Source organism: Enoplosus armatus, chromosome 17, assembly GCF_043641665.1.
Source record: "Enoplosus armatus isolate fEnoArm2 chromosome 17, fEnoArm2.hap1, whole genome shotgun sequence".
Taxonomy (NCBI): Eukaryota; Metazoa; Chordata; class Actinopteri; order Centrarchiformes; family Enoplosidae; genus Enoplosus; species Enoplosus armatus.
Genome location: NC_092196.1, coordinates 16,680,406 through 16,703,326, shown reverse-complemented (window position 1 = coordinate 16,703,326; position 22,921 = coordinate 16,680,406). Strand labels below are relative to the sequence as shown.

At 39.7% G+C, this 22,921-nt stretch overlaps 2 protein-coding genes across 2 annotated transcripts; both read right to left on the bottom strand.

The window, feature by feature from the left end:
* Window positions 1–438: 438 nt before the first annotated feature.
* Window positions 439–16,054, bottom strand: kcnh4a (potassium voltage-gated channel, subfamily H (eag-related), member 4a). Its single transcript, XM_070922566.1, has 16 exons — window positions 15,979–16,054; window positions 9,745–9,978; window positions 9,332–9,463; window positions 9,058–9,191; window positions 8,457–8,709; window positions 7,461–7,618; window positions 6,800–7,007; window positions 5,237–5,431; window positions 4,949–5,148; window positions 3,502–3,751; window positions 3,187–3,401; window positions 3,022–3,060; window positions 2,324–2,682; window positions 2,152–2,231; window positions 1,782–1,858; window positions 439–1,530 (listed from the first exon to the last, which is right to left on the bottom strand). Exons 1-16 carry the CDS (start codon window positions 16,052–16,054, stop codon window positions 535–537), a joined length of 3,606 nt encoding a protein of 1,201 aa, XP_070778667.1. The 3' UTR covers window positions 439–534.
* Window positions 16,055–19,794: 3,740 nt separating this feature from the next.
* hcrt (hypocretin (orexin) neuropeptide precursor) lies at window positions 19,795–21,546 on the bottom strand. The gene is made up of 2 exons (XM_070922446.1): window positions 21,463–21,546; window positions 19,795–20,293 (listed from the first exon to the last, which is right to left on the bottom strand). Exons 1-2 carry the CDS (start codon window positions 21,544–21,546, stop codon window positions 19,922–19,924), a joined length of 456 nt encoding a protein of 151 aa, XP_070778547.1. The 3' UTR covers window positions 19,795–19,921.
* Between the last annotated feature and the right edge of the window lie 1,375 nt (window positions 21,547–22,921).

Below are 22,921 nucleotides of genomic sequence, written 5' to 3'. Positions count from 1 at the left end.
CTGAGTGTGATGAAAAGTCAGACTTTTGTGGTTGTAACCACCTGTCACCATTGAGTGGCGCTGCATACCCGCAGCTCATAACTTGCATCTCAAGTCTGGTCAACTGAACTACAGAATTGCTGTGATGACAGCAGTAAAACTATTTACAGTAAATCTCCCTTGCAGTAACTGCCTTGCAGTGTACGTGATAACAAACAAAATGATTGTTTTTATAAACATCCAAATGATCCTGTATTGAATGCTAAAGAGAGTGTGTGGTGCATGTCTTGGTGGATATTAATGTACTGGTCCCATAACAGTCTCTGCAGACCGGTAAGCAATATTCACAAATTAACAAATAATTCCAGAATCGTATAAAAAGACATGAACACAACCCTTCAAATGTTTTATTTAATTGTGGTAGTAGGGGTTCAGTTGTTGTTCGTGCATTTGGGCAGAGATCGTTTTATATGATGGTAACTTTACATCAAAAGTCTTTAAAGGTACAATTAAGTTATCATTATTATACAGTAACACAACAAGATACTGAGGTCCTCAGTGTGGGGTTTGCATTCCCTCCATGTCCAAGAGAGGTGGTTGAACTTCTACAGTTGGAGTACTGCCGATCATTCCCTGAAATTCAATATTGTCTGTCCTCTCTTGATACAGTGAAGCTCTACATTCTCTGTCTGTTACCTGCCCCAGCAGAGAACATGCAGGGTCCTGTGTGTGATGGACAGGGCTAGATCCTACTGGGTCATTTTGCCTGGGGCCATTGATAGAGCCCTGTTGGCCCTGGTTGTGCCCTGTGCATACTGAAGTGTGTACTCCGAAATGGGTGAGAGAGCTGAAGGTAGTGTGATACTGCGGCTGGCCAGTGGGAGTGATGGAGGAATGGATGGGTGTCTGGGAGTTGGTCTGATTGTGTGTGGGGTCAGAGTTTGTTTGAACACTCAGAGATGGATGGGAGTAGCCAGAATTTACTGGGGAACATAGAGGGTGAGAGTTGCTCATCGTGGGAATAGACGCATTGTAGGCCACCTGTGGGGACTGACAAATCACTGGGAAGCTACTGAAGGCAGAACTGAGGCCCAGGAGGGATGGACCTCCCTGTGCATGCGGGTGGGTCATGTAGGGAGAGTTTGGAGTTGTTCTGGAGGTTTGGAAGGGGCCACACTGGCTCTGTAACCTGTGGGTTGTGGCCCCTTCTCTGTCAGAGCAGCACAGGTGTAAACAGGATGACATAGGGCTTGAGGAGCGCAGCAAGGTGGGACTTCTGCCCTGGGAAGACATCCCACTGCAGCCCCACACATTTCTGGGAGGGTGGCTAATTGCTTCATGATGGAGGTGCAGCCCTGTGCCAATATTTAAAGGGACATGGGGCTGCCAGTTGCTAGAAGCAGTCACACTAGGACTGGGAGCCATCTGTATGCCATAGGAATATGAGGAGAGTGGAGAGGTATGAAGCATGGCCATATGAGACTGTAGGAAATGTATCATGTCATGGAGCTCCTTGGCCAGGTTTGATACTTCTTGGTTCAAGTTGTTCACCTGAGAAGAAAAAGAAAAGTTGACTGTAGAACATATCTCCCTTTTAATACTTTTAGACAAGAATCAGTTATACACCTGGAGGACAATGATAAAAGAGTAGTCTGCAGTTAAAATTGGAGACGTTCACTTCTTACAGTACATTTAACGCTGTCACCCAAATTTTGTAATCCAAAAATGAATGCACAGATCTAGCCAGCTAATTTATATTTCCCAACTTTATATTAGTTAGTTGGGTGTAATACTGAAAATACCTCTTTGTTCAGTTTGCTGATGTTCTCTCTCACTTCCTCAGTCTCCAGAAGCAGGTTAGCACTCACCTGGAACCGGTCTGGAAAAGGATGAAAAACAGAGAAATGATCTGAGATAAACCTCTTCACTACTGACTATGTCCTATATAATATGACATCTAATCTCAAATGAGTAGGATTATAAATACTAGTTGAATATAGAGAAAAAAAATTAGTCACAGTATTAAAACCTGACATTTTCCTATGTTTATTCAACCTTGCATAATTTAGAGTTAAGCATTTGTTCCTGAAAAGTGTTTTTAATCAAGATATTTCTTACTCTAATTCAATATATTGCACTTTTCACCCATTGTGCAGCTTGCAGAGACTTTACCTGTTAGATTAGTCTTTGTCTCGCTCTGCTCTACATTAAATTGAAATGCGTGACCATTGTCCTCAATTCCATCCACGACTCTAGCAGAGACATAAATCAATGTTAAATAATTTTAAATAGATACAAACTGATTACTGAATCACATTTGGGTAAAACCGGGCGAACAGGTTACCTGGGGCTAAGGTTCAGTGGACTAACGCAAGGCAAGGATGGCATGAGTAGCTCGGCAGGCTGATGGTTCAGGCCAGGGTCACTGGGCAAAGGAGATGGAGAAAGCTCCTCATTGATGAATGGCTGAGGAGAGGGGATGCGGCCTCTACCACCCTGAACAGGTGACTGGCAGAGGCGGAGTGCGTTGATGTGGCGGAGCTCCTCTCCTAACAGGGTGCTGAGGCAGGGCTGATGAACAGGGCTGCCTATTCCATGTAACAGAGGCACTCTCCTCTGCTGAGAGTGCCTCATGTCTTCTCCATGTTCCGTATCATCTGCCTCAACAATATAGGGTAGTTTACGGTCCACAGAAGCATGACCCTGAAGAGACGATGGATGGAAAATTAGATGTTTTTTCTTAAAGCTGCCCTTTTTTATGATATGCCCATCATATCAGTGTACAATTAGGGCTTAAATACACAGTAGAGGAGCATCCGATTTAATGTAAGAAATTATACTGTCCAAATTATACTGTCCAAAAAAATATGGTCAAATAACACATATTAGACACATATACAGAGAGCTAAATCAACAGTTTAGCAACAGTTGTGAGTTTTCAGTAAAGCAGACCAATGCCTTATGATGTAAACACAAATTGTGCTGTAACTGATTGCCAGATGTATCAAGCAGATCAAGGCTGCCTTAATGAAGCACACGTACCTGAGACAGCCTGGAAGACCATGGAAACCTTGTTACTCCCTGGAGATATTGAAGTCAAGATTAACAAGGGATTACACACATATTCTATATTTAGTGGCAAAGTATAGGTATGTTGTTGTTGCTACAGTGTTTTCCACTGCCTAAATGAGAAAGCAAATGTCTTACGTCAGCTTCACTGCCCTCTCTCAAGTTGTAGGTGAGGTTGTGGTGGATGTCAGAGCTGAACCGGCTGCCATATTCTGGGTACAGCCCAAGGACCTCCCTCAAAGCCTTAACACTGATGTACTGCAAGTCACAGTAGGTCAGCGCCTTCACATCTGCATTGGTCTTGATCACCTTGTCATGTTCCGGGAGGTCAGCCCCAATAAGATCACCTTTGCCTGTAGATTTTGTCGATTAAAACAGAGGAGTTACAACAAGGTGCAACACATCTGAAAGATACAGAATGAGTAAGAGAGGAAATGTCTGGTGCACACTGACCCAGGATGGCCAGGACCATGCCATCTTTCAGAACCTCCAGGGAACCTGAGCAGACAAAATAGTTGGCTTGTAGGGCATCTCCGTGGCGTATAAGGTATTCGCCTGGTGCACAGAAAGAGGTCTTGATGTGCAGGGAGAGGGAGCGCAGACACCCTCTGCTGGCTCGCTCAAATACAGGCAGCTGCAGGATGTCTTTGTTCAGATGCATGGCAATGTCAGCTCGCAGTTCATCTGGGAAGTCATGCAGCAGCTAAGAAAGAGGACAGGACAGGACAAAATAAGTCTTCAATCACCACTGCAATGCATTTGATGATCGTCAGGACAACAGCAGCAGCTGGAGTCCTCTATCTGTGTCTCACTGAATCTGGTCAGTACTGCTACATGTATGTTCTCAGACGAGCACAAGACTTAACACACTATCAATGTAGTTACCTGATTAAGTTGGAAGAAAATGCAGTTGAAGCAGATGTGAGACAGACAACTGAAAAACATGGCTGAAAGACATCGTCGTAAACAGAGTATAGGAATGAACACTTTGCGCAGATCTTAGCCACTTTCACCACATAATTTTGGTTGTTCAGTCTGCACATAAACTGATGTGAGATGATTGAATCTCGTGGCTAGCAGAAGTGTCTCTTTGCAGCTAAAGACCCAAGAAGATATTGTAGTCGAGAGGTGGTGGGGGTATAGGGCCAGAGCTAAAAGGCACATGAATACATCAGGTGCCTGGAAGCAAAACTACTTGGTGCAGCTCCAAAAGGGGCCCTCCTTTAAATACTTTAAAGACTAAACATTTTAATTGAAGACTTCTACTTGGAATTAGACGGTTTTACCTTGATGTACTGCCTCTTTAAGTAGCCTAAATTATTTGAATACTTCTTCTATCACTCCTGAATACAAGAGCAGATTGTGGTTTTAAAGGTTGATACACTCACATGACGTGCCAAGCTGCTGAGTAAAAAAAGACATGAGGTGTTAAAGCCAACATGTTCTCAGAAACTAGTGGATGTCTGTTACCTTCAACAGTGAATTAATTACCAGGTGGTGGTGGCGAGGGTGTTAATGAGTACTCTCTCTATTTCAATTCCTACCCTTGTAATTACAGGGAACTTCTTCTAGATCGGTTCTGGCATTGTTACTGACGTTCTATTTGCAACAAAGTGGTGTCTACTTAAGGAAATGGAATAAGACTCCAGAGAATTTGAGGTGACCCACATTTTAAGGATGACATTTCTGAATCTAGAATCTAGCACCCACACAAAATGTATTTTTTCTGCCGCTCACACGTTCAACAGTTCACATATGGTACAGTTACTTATTAAAAAGAGATTCACTTTAACAGAGAAACATCTTATTAGGGCTAAAATATTCGAAGATATCACAGGCAAATGGTTATGTCAGCTAAGTGAACAATGAGAACACTGCTAATTTGTGATCCTTCACCAACCTCATTGGCGTTGATGCCATTGTTGACTGACCAGGTGGCCTGAAAGTACTCCAGCATCCTCTGCTTCAGCTGTTGCGGTAGCCGATGCACACGGATGAAGTCCTTGAGATCCTTCATTCGGGTGTGGTAGAGAGAGCGTCGTGAGTACATGCGCTGGATGATGGCTGTTACGTTGCCGAAGACCACTGCGTGCATCAGGGCTGAAGGTGGGAGAGGGAGTGACATTATGATATTCTCAGAACATTTATTATAACTGTGGGAATTTTATGTGATCACCAGTAAACTCACCTCCCATGAGCATGATGCAGATGGAGAAGATTTTCTCGGCATCTGTATTGGCACACACGTTGCCAAAACCAACACTAGTAAGGCTGCTGAGGGTGAAGTAGAGAGAGGCGATATAGGCGCTAGGCATGGAGGGACCACCCATGGTGCTGTTGACGAACGGTGTCTCCAGACGCTTTCCCAACTCCTGAAGCCAGCCTGATGGGTGAGGTCAGAAGATCAGAATCAGAATCAGAATCAGAAATACTTTATTGATCCCCGGGGGGAAATTATACTGATGGTTGTAATTATAAGGAAAAATTATAAGATGGTTGTATAAGACTAATGTGGAGGTGTTTTTCTTTTTTCTTTAAGTCTGTTTCAATGGATGACCCTTTCTGCTTTGGTGGGTGATATAATGGGTGATGGGTGATATAATGTGGAATGATATAATGCATTAACAATGGAATTACTCTGTGACCTACACTTCCTCTGGACTGAGAGGAGACAAGCTAGAGGTTGAAATGACGCTGAGGCGTTCAGGCATTCAAGCATGACTAGAGATCAGTACTGGCCCATTGGGGTTGCCAAGAGAGACACTAAACAATGTTTCAGCAAAGCTTAAAGCAACTACAAGGAGTTTTTGACTGGTTATGAAACAGTCTCAATTTAATACTGATGCCTCTAAATGACCTACATAAGCAAAGGAGACCATTAGTGAGGTCAGCTTGCTATTTCTATATAGTAATTCTTAATCCCTGTCACCAGGTTTCCTGCGAAATCAGACGAAACGATTTATGAAGTAGATCGGAAGAGACTATTTTTGGCAGATACTGGGGCAGGATCATCAAACAGATAAAGAAAAGAAATGACCGAAAAACAAAAAAATCCTAAAAGGGACCGGGATAGAGCACGTGCGAAAACACCAGTCAGCCTTGGTTGGTCATTCAACAGATGGAGAGATCGGAATTTGAAAGGATTCAAAACCGATCCTGAATTGAATTCCTCCTAGACAGGTGTGCAATATTTCTATTTAATTTAATTTAATACATTGTGAGATGTGATTTAACATCAATACATAAATTTATGTTGGTGGCTAAAACAAAGCTAGTGTAGCTAACGTTAGTTGCATTTATTGAGCAAAGCAAGCACCAACATGCACCTGGCAGTCAACAGAAGTTTGTATAAAGTGAGAGGCTAGACCACTAAAGTGAGTAAACCTATTTATGACCAGGCTTTACCCTTCCAGTATATGTAGCAAGTTTTGATTGACTGACTTAAGGTAATACAAGCATTGCAAGGTTAGGCTTTTAATTGGTAGGTACTCTGTAATTGCTATGGTCACATTGATTGCATGTAGACAGAGTCTAACGTAAGGGTTGTGTTGTGTCTTTCTTTCACTCACTTCCAAAACAAATGCACATTGTAGCCAGATCAAGATCTTTACGACACAAAACACTACCGCTTTTGTCCACAGGGGCCACCGAAATCAACACAAAATAAAAGTTCCTTGGAGTTGCTTTAATGAGTGAGGAAGAACATTATACTCTTGATTCAGTGGTGTTGGAACTGTCACAATGTGCTCACCTATGTCCCAGGTAACCGGGTCGCCGCTTTCTATCTCCTTGCGTCCAATGACGTACCAGACACAAGCCATCCAGTGAGCCAGCAGAGCAAACACAGACATAAGCAGGGTCAAAACCACAGCGCTGTACTGGGAGTAGCGATCCAGTTTCTGTAACAGGCGCAGCAGACGCAGCAGACGAACCGTCTTCAACAAGTGCACCAGCGAGGTCTGGACAAGGAAAGGGAGAGCATAACATTCAAGCTGGATCATTTTGTATCACTTCTTTAATAGCTATTTCTACATATGTAGTTTTATTCCACTCTTATTCCCTGTCTTAATAGTCTCTTGCTCTGAATTAAATGTTACTATTAGCAGGAAGGTTTTTAACTAGAGTCAATTTCAACAAAACCAAGGCTGCAGTTAGAGAGATGTCTTTGTGTGTCAGCTGAAGCCTGTGGCAGTAGTACGGCTAATCCAGGAAGTACGAGTGTTCAGCCGAAGGATAAAACTGAATGCTCAGTGAAGTGTTTGAATGTAGAGGGATAATCATCCAGTCCAAAGCTCTGGAGGAATAACACCACTAAAACTTTGGTGGCTTGTCTTAAAGTTAGTGCACTTAAAGAGACAGGAAAGTGTAAAATCTGGGGGCATACTGTACTTCAAGATACACAATAATCTTACCACTGTGATGTTGAACGCATAAAGAAGGTCAAAGGGCAAAGCTGCGATCAGATCCACAAAGAACCAAGTGGTGCAGTAATGGAGGTAGATGGATCGGGCGTCGTACACTACCTGACCTGACTGACTCACATAGGTGGTTCGGAAATTCAGGATAATATCTGAAATTTATCACAAAACAGAAATAATACATAAAAAGAAAAACATTTAATTATTGCATGATACATTTAGGCCTAAGATGGGCAGACTATAGCTCAGGTACATACAAAAAAAGTAAAGTAATTAAATGAATAATAAATACTTATAATAAGAATTATACATTTAGTAGAAGTCCACTCTGAATGTCTTCACTGAAACTTGCCATAAAAAAGTATTTTCTTCACAAAAAGCAAAGATAGAGCAACAGCATGTGATACCAGGTGAGCTAATTCTGAACATCACTGTCCGTCCCCAGACAAACTTGTTGAGAGAGGAAGTCTGAGAGCCTTATGACAGATGTGCTATCACACTTACTTTGGAGGAAAAGTGGGACGAAGTGAGAGAAATCTAATTATAATTCCGTAACCTGGGGCAACAGAGACACCCTGAGTGGGCGAGGAAAGGTAGGAAGTTCAGTTATGTGTTAGCCATCGCCAGGGAAACCACGGCAGCTGCACTGGAAAATAAATTTGTTCTTCATTTAAACTGAACATTGTTGTCTCTCCATAATGCTGCTCAAGATGCTTTAACATAAAGGTCCGCTGGTGTGCAACATGCAATCAGTGTAGGAGATGTTGCGTTAAAATTATAGTGGTACAAGCTGCCAATTATTTACTAAAAGAACAATATACTTGCCTACTATCTGGAGAAAGACTTTTGTTAGCTGAAGTCGTAGTTCAAATTTCTTTTTTTCATTATTGAAAATAAATCTTTTTTGCAAGGTCAAAAAGTACAAAATGACATAACTGCTAACATATAATGAAAACAAAAATGTTTTAATCAAATATAACTATATCATACCAAGTATGAAGAGCATCTCCACTGCTATGTCACTGCCCATAGTGCTGCGACTGACAAGCGAGTGATGGTCACTGCCCTCGTCGTGACTGACAAAGCAGATGTCGTAAGGCACAGCGACAGCAACATAGAAGGTCGCCAGTAGAATTAGCCAGTCCCACAAGGCCTTGGAGATGCTGTAGTGCAGCAGGATGAAACGTGACTTCTTCACAGCTGCCACCTTGTACTCCGGTAGAGACGGTTTCTGAAACACACTCTGAAAGACAGGGCTCATATAAATCCCATAAAAATCTTGAAAGCATCACAAGAAATTGAGCTCTGTGAAAAATGGAAGGTGTTCTCTCATTGACATCCTGGTGCTGTGGTGCTGAGTCGACACAGTTGGAGAGAGGAAGCTTGCTGATTGGACAGCAGTGGTTTGAAGATGGTCACAGATGTACATAAGTAGTAAGGTGCATTTTCTGATCCTTGGTGTCAGGCAACTTACAATGCAACATTTTTGATGGACAGCTTGTCTGTTGACAGTAACTATACAAATATTAGATAGAAAAACAAAAAGGTGAGATAGGTTTTAATGACCTTTAAGCCAGGGGTTTGCACTCACATTGGTCAGTTTCCTCTGGCCCCTCTTGGTGAACAGGTTGGTCATTTGGTGCAGAATAGTCCTCCCCCTCTCTTGGGCTTGGGAAAAGTGTGATCTATTCCTTTTCCTGGTCTGGTGAGCAGCCTCTGACATACCTGTGAGCAAAACCATATTGAATAAATGTGAATACTGTATTTTATCTTTAAATTGATATGGCAGCATGATAATTTAAAGATATTATATAAATTAAAGTGTAACTGTTAACAGCAAGGAAATGCATGTAGCCAGGCCTCACCGTCTCCTTGGCTGAGGTGATGGCTTTTCCCACATGATTCACTGACATCTTTGAAGGATAAGAGGAACAGCACCACGTCACCTTTCTCATTTTTAATTGGCACAATATCCAGGAGACACCAAAATGGATTTCCTGAGGATATTAAAAAAATGATTGCACTGAGATTACCCAACAATAACGCTAGACAGTTCTTACCCCCGAAATGATGATTGGATTTCTATTAACGCTGGAATAACAATGGATTTTTTTCTTGCTAACCAAAAGGTCAAGAAAATGGTTTACATTCAGGACATCATCACCAATTCTCACGTGTACAAATGCTTTTTAGGTTAGGTTTATTAAAAAGTGTGTGTTTCGGAGTGCATGGCCAACTCAACACCTGTGTGATCATGTCAATATGCTGCAATCCTCACCATTTTTCCTATAGAAGCAGACTTCTCCCTGGTACTCCTGCTGGCCCTCCAGAGCTTTGTCCACCTGCTGGATTACACTTTCATTGGTCTCAGCTCCATGGAGGAAGCTGCAGGTACAGGTTTTCTGCATCACCTCACTCCGAACAAAGCTGGTCAGCTCACAAAACCCGTCAGAGCAGTACACGATGGGGTAGCCATAACGACCTTGAGCATTTCCCAGTAGGAAGTTACTGTCTGCAGGGGAAATAAAAGAGGACCAAGGTTGGAGGTAAAGCTACTGTGTGACCGTGAAGAATGGAAAAGATGCAGCCACAGATAGTGGCAGCTTTGAGAGTATAACATTCAGACGTGATGACCAGCTTCTTTGGTTGCCTCTTCTCTTTACCCACTACCTCCTTCTGCTCTACATACTTCTCTCCAGATTTGATTAATTTGTTGACCAACAGAAAACAGCTTTTCTTTAGTCATTCTATTTGCTTAGAACCCTGAAATAGTCTAGTACATCAGAGAGGGCTTTGAAGTAAGCTGGTGGTGAGTATGAAGTCTAGGGATATATACGGGGCCCCAGCTGGCTCCATGGGGTACCAGAGCCTCAGTGAGGCTTTGGCCTTTAATTAGCATGTGGAGCTTGTTTTCATCCTGCCACCGGTTGTGCAATGGATTTTCTACAAAGCTAGACACACACACACACACACACACACACACACACACTATGTCATGTTGCATTAAATGAAGGCGAAGAATGTATTTCAAGAGATCGGGTGGCGGTGGCAGCAGGCTAAGCTATAGGTAGTCCAGACGTCCATCTCACCAGCAACGCTTTCCAGCTCGTCCTGGGGGATCCCGAGGCGTCCTCAAGCCAGATGAGATATGTCATCTCTCTGGCTCTACTCTGAGCTCCCTCTGGGTGTCTGAGCTCCTTACCCTCTATCTCTAAGGGTGAACCCAGCCACCCTACGTGGTAAACTCATTTTGGCCTTATTTTGCCAAAACTGTGCCTACGAAATTCACTTTTGTAATTATATAATAGCAATACGTTTTTAATATTTCTTCTTACTAGCATTACTTATAGCCAACTGCTTACACTCAGTGGCCAGTTTATTTGGTACACCGAGCAAAAACAATGTGTATTACATCATTTCTGTTTCTATCATTTTGTCCATTTATATGAATGAGTGTAGGTTAAATAAAAGGAACACCTCTGTATAATGTAATGCAGTCCAATAGCATCCTCCACAATGAATCAACACTACTATAAAACAGTTAAAACAAATACTGAACATTAGAACCTCCATGAAGGCAGGATTTAATGCAGGACTGTTATTTTACTGGTATACTGCATTAGCTTGGGTTTAGCTAGGTGTAAGTTACCTAATAAACTGGCAGTTGCCAGGAAACCAGATGAGACTCCGGGAAGTTACTGGTCCCAACCAAGAAATAGTCTTTCACATGGCTTTTGCATGGATTAAACAAATAAGATACAATACAAAGTATTAATTAGTCAGTTTTATATGTGCTGGTAGGCGGATTTTGTCACGTTTAAACAGAGCCAGTCCAGTTTCCTCCCCATTTCCAGTCTTTGTGCTAAGCTTAGTTAGCAGGCTGCTAGCGGTAGCATCATATTTTTAACTACACTCATCTTGAAATTGGGGGAAAGCTTTAAAAAGCTGTTATTTACACATTAGATTGATTCCTTATTCCCACAATACCAACGATAAAAAAAAAATTCCCATGGATCCAGGAAACATTTAAACATATTTAAACTAAAACTTCAACTAAAAAGTCAGTTATTACATAACAGTACATGGTCCCATAAGACATGAAAGAGAATACTTCTCAGTAAGCTTTTATGCCTGAGACATAATAGTGGAGATGAAGATCATTGTGAAAGACAGATACTTGAAAATGAAAGCCTTGTTTGAAAAAAAAAACTGTTGGAACATTGAAGAGTCATTTTAGGGCAGGAAGTGTAGGTGGTGAAGCAGAGGAAACTACAATTAGACAAAGCACTGAATTTGATCCGCAAGATGGTGTCGGTTTCTCTTGTAATGAAACACAGAATAGTGACATCCCAAAGTGTTTCTTATTTCTATTCATTAATTTGTTAGGAGGGCTGTGACAGGCTGCCATGTTGATAGAAAGCATCTACCTCAGAAATCAGTATGTCAAGCATGACACCATACTTAATGTGCTATGAGAACTATCAATGTACACAACAACAGATTGATTTACATGTTTTCTGTCCATGGAAACCATACAAAAGGTAGCTCTCCGGAGAACATTGTCTCCTTCTTGACATGCTATCATCTGCTAAAAAAATAATTTAGAGCTGGGACATAAAATATCCTACCTAATTTGATCCATTCCTTACATACTGCAGAATGATTTATAAAAAAATATAGGGTCATACATTCAAGAATGAAACAACAGAAATCTCACCATCGTTCACTGACAATGCTACTTTCACTCCACATAACCCTAAATATTCCTTCAATATTTAGACAGATAGACAGTGTCCTCTCAATGGTGTCTTCTTTCATTTATTTATTCAGTTGCTCTCTGAATGCAAGCTGATTCAATTTCACAGAAACATCTTTGTTTGATTATGCTTCAAAACACTACAATGATGATATAGCTGCAAAGACAACACTGAACACCTGCACTGCAGCCAGTTTTAATGAGAGTGATGCTTTGTTTTCTCTCTAAAGCTAGGAAAGTAAACACAGACAGAGAGTCCCACAGTTTATTCAGATGCATGCAGCTGTGGATTCACCTGATCAATTTCATGATTTTTAAACTAAAAGTAATTACCTAGCAGGCAGCATCGAGGGGGGTGTTAACAAATATTTGTTCCAGAGGAAAAGACCTGATAAGTGTGCAGTTAATCTCACAAGAAACTAAATTAAGATCTTTCCATGCTCGCGTTGCCATAGCAATTTGTGTAGAAAAAAATAAAACATATAGCATTGCTGCAATTTGCATCTATGGGGTTACCGAGACTCTGTGCCCTCTGGAACACAGATGTAGCCAAAAAAGGATCTGCAATATAGCCTCATCCTGATTCATACTCAACACATTTAACGGATTTGAATGATTCTGATTGCTAAAGTGCTTATAACATGAATGAGTGAGGATTTAGTAAAGATAAAATTATTCTAAAAAAAAACCTAAAAACCCCTTGAGCCCCTTATGCAGATTTTCTTCAATAACCTGATTACCTACACTCATCAATATTGATGCAAATCTTCATGAACAATCGTATATCTTGGCTGGATCCCTGTCCTGGCCAGGTGTCAGGTCCTGTCTATAAAATGAAACTCTTCCACTTTCCTCTATGTTTTTCCTCTCTTAGCTTGTTTCTGTGGCTTCATGTTATTCAAGAAAAACAATATGGTTCACTGACAGCCATCAAAGCCTGACTGGCAAAAGAATTGTGTATCTGTGAAACTTACTCACAGTGATTTCTTGTCAGTAAATGCTCATGTCTAAGCTTAGATAGGAAATCAGTGGATGCTGTGAATCATTATATAATAAAATAATTTTAATTTCTTAGCCGGTGAATCACTTTTATTATTGTTGCATCTCCAGTTCTACTGGGCGTTCTCCTAATGCATTTGCTTCCTTTCAGTTAAATTGCAGTCACTTAAACACAATAAGTCTTATCACTAATTATCCATGACAGCACTTATGAGGAGGAGGAAGATACAATTATAAACACCTACCAAGGCAATTAGCAGAAGAGACTGTCGACAACGAGAGATAAAAATAAAAGCACACCACAGCTTTTTATGGCTGGTACTGTACAATGATATCACTGAAACAACTCAAATCTCAGATCTAGATCTGTGATACTCTTGACCATGCAGTCCTCAAAGCAAAGTATTATATTAGATATCATTAATGTTACTCTGAACCATCAACTGAATTAAGTCTTTTGTTGACATTAATTGCCTATATATGGAGATGGCAATTGATCAAATGAAGAATGTAAGTATTTGTTTCTGCTTCCAAATAGTGTGACTGAGCAAGACCTCCGCTGATATTTGATTGGCTCTTGGCCTCTGCATAATTCATTTTAATTAATTTCCCTGCTCACATGTCAGGGTCATGTGAATGCCACCTCCATTCCCCTGCGTCCGGCCTCAATTCACTTTCGCACTGTGGATATTTGTATTATTTCTTCTGCATAGACATATGAGTTGAAATAGCCTTTCAGGTCTGCAGTTATCCCATGTCTTCAAAGAGATGTCATCACACAGAAAGGCTTTCAATTCAACAGAGAGAGATTCAAGGCAGCTCTTAGATTGAATAGTGCTCTGCTCTGAAGCCATCTCTTGTCAGTTGGCCCCTTCACCTCCCACTCAGCTACTTGGTCAATCCGCCCACTTGCACATCTGATACAGACGTATTGTGGCAAGATTGAGAAAATGTCTGATGTGTGTATGTGCACGTCTACGTGTATGTGTGTGTGTAACAAACAGAAAGCAGGGGCAAGACAACACGAGCAAGGGATGGACGATTTGTGTGTGTGTGATGGGAGATACAGACAGAGATAGTGTCATCACACTGAATTTGTGAATTTGTTAAGTTGTAAAGGACATGGACAGTCTGACCCATACACACTCACACCTTTCATCGTGTTCTGTGCAGCATGACTGTCTAATCTGTACTGATTCTGAGGCATGGTGCACACTAACAGACTTGGACTGGTAGGGTAGGAACAAAGCGCAAAGCATAAACAAAACAAGGTGAAAATGGATGAACAGTCATTACTGTTGAAGCATGTAAACAAACAACCACTGTCTAATTGTTAGGCTCTATTTTAATAATGCAATAGTATGTACCAGCATAGTTCATGCATGCAAGGTGTGTATCCAAGTGCATCTGCTATATTATATATATTCAGGTGCAATATGCTTTGAGTAAAAAGATTCTGTGGAGTAAAACACAGTATAAAACTGTCTTCTCCAAATTGGAAAATAATGTTGCAGATGCAATAATGAGCAGAACCAATTTGAGGATGATGTGTTTTTTTTAAAGTTGAATTTACATTTGTGGAGATATTGAAAGTCCTGTCATGTCACGCTTTTGATGCACAATCTTGCATATCTTTATTTTTAATGCAATAACTGTAAAAATAATGGTAAAAAGCAAAAATTCAGGTAAAAAATGTGTTATATTTTCTAAGTAAAGTTTTGCTTCGTAGTATAATTCTGTAATTGCTGTACATTTCAAGTATACAAGTAATCAAGTATTTTTCAATGTGCTTGTTGGCAGACTCACATAATTATTAAATAAGTGACTTCTATTTTTAGTCGCATCAAATAGCCAATTTTCATTCATGCATGGCATAAAAACTGCAAAAGGATGTACAAAGCAAATATCAAGGTCAGGAAAATATCAACATATCTTGCAATAGTCTCTCCTGCCACAAAAATAGAGTCTTGAATATTTTAGAGTTTAATGTTGCTGAAGAATATGTGCGAAACATGTTAAACCTGCAGACATTCCAAGGCAAGTGTGTGGATATACTATTATTTGTTCGGTTATTTTAAATTGGAGGAAAGTTGACTAACATGAGCTCTACAGCCTTTAATTTAGCTTTTGAAGGATATCACTTAACATTCATTCAAGAAAGACCTGACATGAAAACATATGAATCTCAACAGTGAGACATCCTAATAAACAGCACTGTGGCTCAACAAGTGGCTCTTCAGTTCCAATACATCATCCTTGACTGCACTGTACGTCTAGTTCTGGTTTAGCATCGTAACTCGCAGTCTTGTAATTACTACTGTTGGATACATTTGTCGACAGCAGTGTTTTTCAATGCCAGTCACAATCCTAAACTGGGTTACAAAAATGCCAAAGGCTAAAATCCTAAAAGCTAGGCTTTTAGGCTGGTAGAGTTGCAGCTTCAAAACTGAGATGGATCTATTTGCAGGCATCACAGTTTTAATTTCATAGTGTGTATCTCTGGATAAAAAGTTTAAAACGCATTGACTGCAGTATGTCCAAAGAATCAGCTCATACAAATAGTCCAAAGATGTACACAACCAGAAAGGATGTACAGAATGTACATTTAAACTTCAAGCTAAGAATGCTGCCCATTGGCATATGCAATGTAGTAATTATTTACCTTGACAAGTCATAAAGGCACTCTTAGAGATTATTCAAATTAATTAGGGACAACTGTAGAGTATAATGGAAATATCTTCTCCAAAACATACTTACGGGTGCCATCAAAGTGGTTTGCAATGGTGTCCAAGAAGGTGTTTTGTGGCGCAAGAAGGCCCTTCATCACAGGCATTTTGTACTAGATTAAGAGAAGGCTGCACATTCAAGGCTGCACAGACAACCGTTTCCTGTAATTCGTCACCATTCCCCAAAAAGGACCTGAAAGAGAACCACAGTGCCTCTCCTTGGGCTCCTTGTAACTCTTCCACAATGTTCAGATGGAGTGCAAGTTGTTTCTAGTCTATGCTGTCGAGAGGAAACAACTAACTTGCATCATACAGAAATCTCATTTCTTCTTCGGAATAGAGCTCGGAGGTGTTGTAATTCTCTAAAGCTTCGGTCTCAGTATTGAGTCAGGAGCTTTCAGGTTCAGCTGCGCATCCCTCTGCTCTCAGCACTGCTCCAGTATCACAACGAAGCCTCCGCTTCTCTTCAGTCGGTGTAACTCCACTCACCATGGTTCCTGCCATCTCTGAGTCCCCTGCCTCTCTCTCTCTCCCTCCCTCTGTCTCTGATACAAAGCCTGAACCATCCCCCTTTCAACACACTGTGAATGTATTCATTTCTCTCACCTTCACTCTTTTTCTCATACAAAACCTGTGTCTTCTTACTTGTCACTCCCCAGAGAAGTTATTATAAATCACTTTCTTTCTCTATCTGTTCTCTCTTTCTCACTCTCTCTACCTCTGTATCTTTTCTGAAACTCCTTATTGGGAATTACAAGATGCTTTTCTGTTGCTCAGGCTGCTCACTTCAAATTGTTGATCATATAGAAATATATATATGCTGTGGACATTCTGTAACATAGGGGACAAAACTATGGTTAGACTGCTTTGGTATGTGTATAAAGACATGCTCTTTTATGGACATATGGAGGTCAGGGGTCAGGCTTAATAAAGAGAAGCACTGGATGATGATTCTCTGTCTGGCTCAGTGACACTACAGAACATCTGCTCGTAAGCTGTTTGTATCACCATATGTAAATCACATTTTCTTTTCTACCTGTACTGTACATAAACACCCACACACACACACATAGTTGCTGCAACACACAGAGTATAAGCTTACACACACACACACACACACACACACACACACAAATCCACGGATGGCATTTCTAACATCGTACGTAGCATCCTTGCCAATTACCACTTCTCTCCAGGTTCCATATGGGAGTGTAAAACTGTTGTGCACAATCACACATCCACTGAGATGTGACATTTCATTAAAATCTACACTTATCCATGAAAAGATCAAAAACACAGCTTACTAAAATCAGTGTTAGTTTTCATATCAGCGTTTAGTTTTAGTCCATTTACACAAAAAAGTTTGATTACATATTGATCCAGCAAGAGTCATTTTGTCAGATTAAATGTACTTTTAAAGGCAGGATAAGCAGTAATCTAATGGCTATGGTAAAATGACAGATTCAGCTTGAGACAAGGTGCACTATGTTACTGAGCAGCAGTCCTTCTTGAATATGTCCTTCATTTTGTGTGTGTGGTTTTACTCTGCAATGTATCAAATTAGTGGACTAACTTCAGATGCTTGAGAACTGAGTATCCAGTCAGACAGCTGTCTAAAACAATCTGGTCCCCCTTCATTTGTATTCACTGGAATAACAATCAGCATTGTGTAAGATAAAATGATTTCTGTTTGGTGAAGTGCTATGAAAGGGAAATCAATAAAATGTCCCCAAAAGTAACAAACATGTGTATATTTGTGTATTATGTAGCCTATGTGTTAGCATAGCTTACTGTTAGCTAAAAAGTCCCAATAAAGTAATAAGCTATAACATCATCTCTGTCTGCACATTGAGCAACTTCTTTTTTTAAGAACATTTCAATAACACTAAGTTTCTATGATGCTCCAACATAAAAAACAAACAAACAAACGTGTAGTTGTTGGCATGCTGATAAAATTAACAATAAATAATTATATCCATTTTAGATTGTGGACAGAAAATCCAATGTATGATTCAGTATCATAAAGCACCCCCTAAGCAAAAACACACTATGCACAAGCAAAGGCCAGTGTCACATAGTCTCAATGTTAGGCATGACTTTGGGTCTATTCAGTATACATACAAATGGATCTCTGAACCTGATTACATCCAATATTTTCAAATTTAAAAAGCAGATTTAAAATACAGAGGTGTCATTTTTGACACCTGAGAGGAACTTTAAATAGTAATACAAACCTTTCTTTCTTTCTTTCTTTTCTATTATTGATTGGGTAAAAAGTAAATACTGTAAATAAACAGTTTGGTGGAGAGAGGGCATGTGAATAAAGCTTTCTGAGGAATACCTGCAGTATGAATTATGATATTCTATATTGTAGTATTCTTGCATTAAGAAGTGCACGTTTTCATCCTCCAACATTATCCAACAAAAACAATTCTTTGTTTGAATATATTATTTTGCAAGTGTAAAGATATACACACAATTGTGCTGATAGATTTGTGCCACAGAGGTCAGGGCAAACTGAAGTAATGATAAAACAATTTTAGATACATTTTTACAAAACATGCACAAAGCATCCTTTTGGAAAGGCTATCATGTGTACTTTTTGTCATATCAGCACCATCTTGTGGTCCTCATTATTCCCACACTATGATGGGCTCCTAGGCGTGAGCTGAGATGCTGGGCTTTGATTCAGTGTAAGGGACTGTACAAACATTATTGGGGTGGGGTGAATCTTGTATTTGCTTTGAACCAACACCCTCCCTGCTAATACCCCAACTCAACCAATTTCAAGCTTAATGTGTTAAAGGAACAACAATTTTTACATAGCCCAACATACACTTTAGGAGTGGAGTGGATTCAGCAATTGCCAAAATGGTGGTCTCTGGTTACTGTTATGATACTATGTCCAGCTGCTCTTTATTTTTTGAACCAAGTGAAAAAATGGCATGCTCTTTAGAGACATAATGTTTAATCCCTACTAGCTATAGGGATCCACTGTTGTCTACTGTTTCTCAAATCTAACATTAAGCTTCTACTAGCTACTAGTTAATGAGTGAAGTGGAAAATAAAGCCCCGATACAGAGACATGATTGAGACATGATAGTTGTACTTTTTTTTATGTAATGTATAATATGATGAAATAAAATATAAATCTGGGGCAAGAAAAAACTAGACACTCCCTCATTCTCCCAAAAAAACGATCAGGCTACTCTCCCTTTAGTAAAAATAAATAATACATAACCCTTTTCTGACCCCCCAATATTTTCCATACACATAAAACACATAGATAATGTTGTTTGAATAATGAGCACAATATACAAGATAATGGAATTTGTGTGTTTCTCCTTTATGAAGAAATTCTTGCACATGTAAAATATTTGGATCTTTCTGTGAGAATACTTAGTTGTACCAACAATGTTCAAAAGAGGAGCCAATTGATAACACTGCTCTCACTTCTGGATTGGCTAAATACATACTGCTTTAAGTTGTTTGAATCACAGCCTTTTTGTTAGATGTAAAGATTGTACAGGATAGAATTATAGCAAGTAACATGAGTTTGGTTGTCTGGTTAATGCAGCATAAGCTTCAGCCATGATAGAATAATTACTGCATTTGATTTTTGTCAAATATTTCAATGATGTCAGCTGATGGATTATGAACACTTTCTTCATAGAAAGTATAAGAAACATGTAGTTCTAACCCTTGAAAACCCACCAAAGAATGATTAAAGACATGTTGTCAGCTTTATATTTTTATTACACCATAAAGCCTTTTCCATATATGTACACTATTACACATCTTCCTAATGTTATCTGATGCACATCAAATCACATTCAAACAGGCACAGTTCAAAGACAATCACAAAATTGTTTCGTCATGAGCAAAAAAATGTATGCATTTGCAAATGCATTTTGTGTAATAACACTCATCAAATAAGTGTGATTAGTCCCAGTAAACTTTATACCATGAGGTATTTAGCTTAAATCAGGCAGGGATGTTGTGATTGTAGTTCTTGACTGAGCCATCCAGTCCATGTACGGCTTTCCAGCCCTCTCTTCAGTCCTCTTCCCCATTGTCAGGATCCCTGCTGCTTGGTTCCTGGAGCCATGGAGGAGCTGGTGGAGTCGGCTCTGCAAGCGATCCTCATCTTCCTTCCGTTTACCCAGCGTGAGGATGCCGGCGGCGGCATCTCCTGTGAGCGGTCCCCCCAAGGTCTTGCTGCCAGAGCGACACAGCAGCACATAGAGGCGACAGGAACGAGATGGTTGTCTACAGCACTCAGACACGCTGTGAGCATCACAGGCCAGTTGAGACAGCAGCAACATCAAAACCAGCACCAGGACTTTCTGCTGGGCAAAAGAGATTAATTAACTGATCTAAGAATATGATCTGTATGCCTAAATAAAGACACTTAAAAAATAAGTAAGAATTATTGAGGATGTATGTTTTATGTGCTTACACCACTTGATTGATGCAAAGGACTGAATCAAGGATGGATAGACAAACTCCTATGCATAAAGGCTATGAATCACTGAATTTACAACAAAAAGATGCTGACATTTATTCTATATATACACATAATAAAACCTATCCTAACCTCTAGTGAGGGATACATAGAGTATCACCATGACCAACTGTTGGGATAATGGTCCAGTTCATCCATGCATTAATGATATGAATCACTGACTCTCCTATAACATCATACATAAGACGTTTATTCCACATACATGCTAAAACCTTAATCTTTAGTCAAAGTGATATTACATTAAAAAAATATCATCCATAAATCTAACAGAATGCATTTTATTTTTTTAAGTTCATATAATTGAAAATGTGTAACCTTTTATATTATACAGTTTTAGTAATGGCTAAGCAATTTGCCTAAATCCAAGACAAATTATTATTTTTGTTTATTCTTATAGAAACAGATATAGGCACATTTAGCCTAAACGAATCCTTAGACATACACAATGATACAAAGCACAAGCAAGACATAAATAATACAAATTACAATGAGCTCGGTAACATACTATGTAGAGACATTAATTACCAATGGCTACATGCCTGATCACCCCTCATGTTTCAACGTTTTAAAATGTCCCAGTAATGATCCATATTGATCCCCTGAACAGAGAAAACTATGTGTCACTATGTGAACTTGCTACTTAGGAACTCAGTGACATTGTGAAAGAATGTCAGGCATAAAACTCTCAATTGTAAATATAATAACGTGCAACACATTTTTCTCACATAAATTTAATTAAATTTAATTAAAAACTAACAACAAATGTGCCGAAACACTTTTAAGTCAGCTGCCTCCGTCTTGGTGAAGCCAAAACAACATGGAAATATAAAGCTCTTCAGAAAAATCTATATAGAAGTAGAAAGACATGGCCACAAACAAACTCATAAGTGAGTAACAACCCTTATACACGTTTGAATGAATGAATGTGCATTGACAAACAAATCGCTCACTCATTTTTAAATTTAAAAAATGTAAGTTAAGCTGTCTTACCCTGTTAGACGTGTCCATCCCAGCAGCTTTCTGGAAATTGGTCGGGAACCACGTCATCTTCTGGCTTGTATGAGGAGGAGTCATCTGATCTTCTTATCTCCCCATGGGAAGAACAAGTGTCTTTTATATTGTTCTGTGATGCCCAAAACGTCATTCAGGCCAACCACAAACATGACACAAAACCACCAATTCTCTTGTTGATGTCAGGCTCGCTGCCATTAATTAGTCTCCTGTGGCAGATCATCTCCAAGGAACTTCTCTGGACCTTTGATGAACTACAGGTATTTCTTTGTGGCCACATGCCAATGGTTTATGATGACATAACATTGTAATGAGTGGCTGGGGACAGAAATCAATTAGCTAATGTGTCCTATGAGTTTTAAAATATAAATATAGAAAAAGCCCACATGCCCTTTCTCAGTCCTAATGACAAACTCATTCAAAAGTCATGCTAATGAGCTTCTATGGGCTTTATTCTCTGGTACAAAAGGTGCCATACTGACACATCACTGACACAGTCTTGTGCATCATCCTCCTACACAGATTGTTCACTGGTGGGGTGAACAGTATTGATTAATCTACGGGCCCACAGCTGATAAGGACCCCAAGTACTAGTAGAGTTCAAGTAGGATTATTTTAATTGAAAAAATATTCTTTTGGGAAGCTAGTAACTCTTATCTACACCCCTGCTTCCGCATGACCTGCTTTATAAACCGTAGAATACTGGCACTCCCCTCAACACAAAAATCACTTGAAAGCAATTATTGACTTTCAGATAGTTTTTCATCTTTTCACCTTCACAGTAATTTACTTAATATTTGTTGCCATCTTATGGACAACAGGAAGCATTGCTTTAAACAGACAAACTAATCAATGATGAAATAAATGGCCTACTTCTTTTTTATTGATAAGAAAATAATTTTAGAACAAGAGAATTAACAGTGCATCAGAAGCAATCAATAAAGCTTTCAGAAGGTTTTATTGATTGTGTTAGATTCACTGTGAAAGCTGCTTTCAGAATGCTCTAACAAGCGAACAATGTCTGTTTGAAACCAATCAAAAGTCACTTCACTCACAGATTCACACATTTTGTGAATCCTGAATAACTAAAACATTTTCAGCAAAATATCAGTCTACGTACTGACTGATACATTGCTGAAATTCAAGTATCCTTGTAAAATAGATTTGCATGTTGCCCCGTTTGAAAGTCATTAAAGAGAAATGAACGAGAGGAGACAGGATAAACAATGAAGCCAGTTTTAATGGGCCACTAAAGGACTTTGCAGTGAAACATGTCTGGTTATTGTTTGACCCTCGTGTTGTGGCACTAACCCGTAATCCCTCGTCCCAGTCCCACATGCACCGGTTGTCCTGATCTGCACCACAGAACAACAAGTGTCAAATCACTGTATATGTGGAAGTAATGTTAAAAAAGAATCAGAATATCAATAGAACTAAC

Excerpts from the sequence above, each read along its gene's own strand:
- hcrt (XM_070922446.1), bottom strand. The coding sequence starts at position 21,546 with ATGACTCCTCCTCATACAAGCCAGAAGATGACGTGGTTCCCGACCAAT. Across the intron at positions 20,294-21,462 it reads GGATGGACACGTCTAACAGG|AAAGTCCTGGTGCTGGTTTT; the intron begins GTAAGACAGCTT and ends TTTGCCCAGCAG.
- kcnh4a (XM_070922566.1), bottom strand. The coding sequence starts at position 16,054 with ATGCCTGTGATGAAGGGCCTTCTTGCGCCACAAAACACCTTCTTGGAC. Across the intron at positions 3,752-4,948 it reads ATGGCATCAACGCCAATGAG|CTGCTGCATGACTTCCCAGA; the intron begins GTTGGTGAAGGA and ends CCTCTTTCTTAG. Across the intron at positions 2,683-3,021 it reads GGTCTTCCAGGCTGTCTCAG|GGTCATGCTTCTGTGGACCG; the intron begins GTACGTGTGCTT and ends TCGTCTCTTCAG.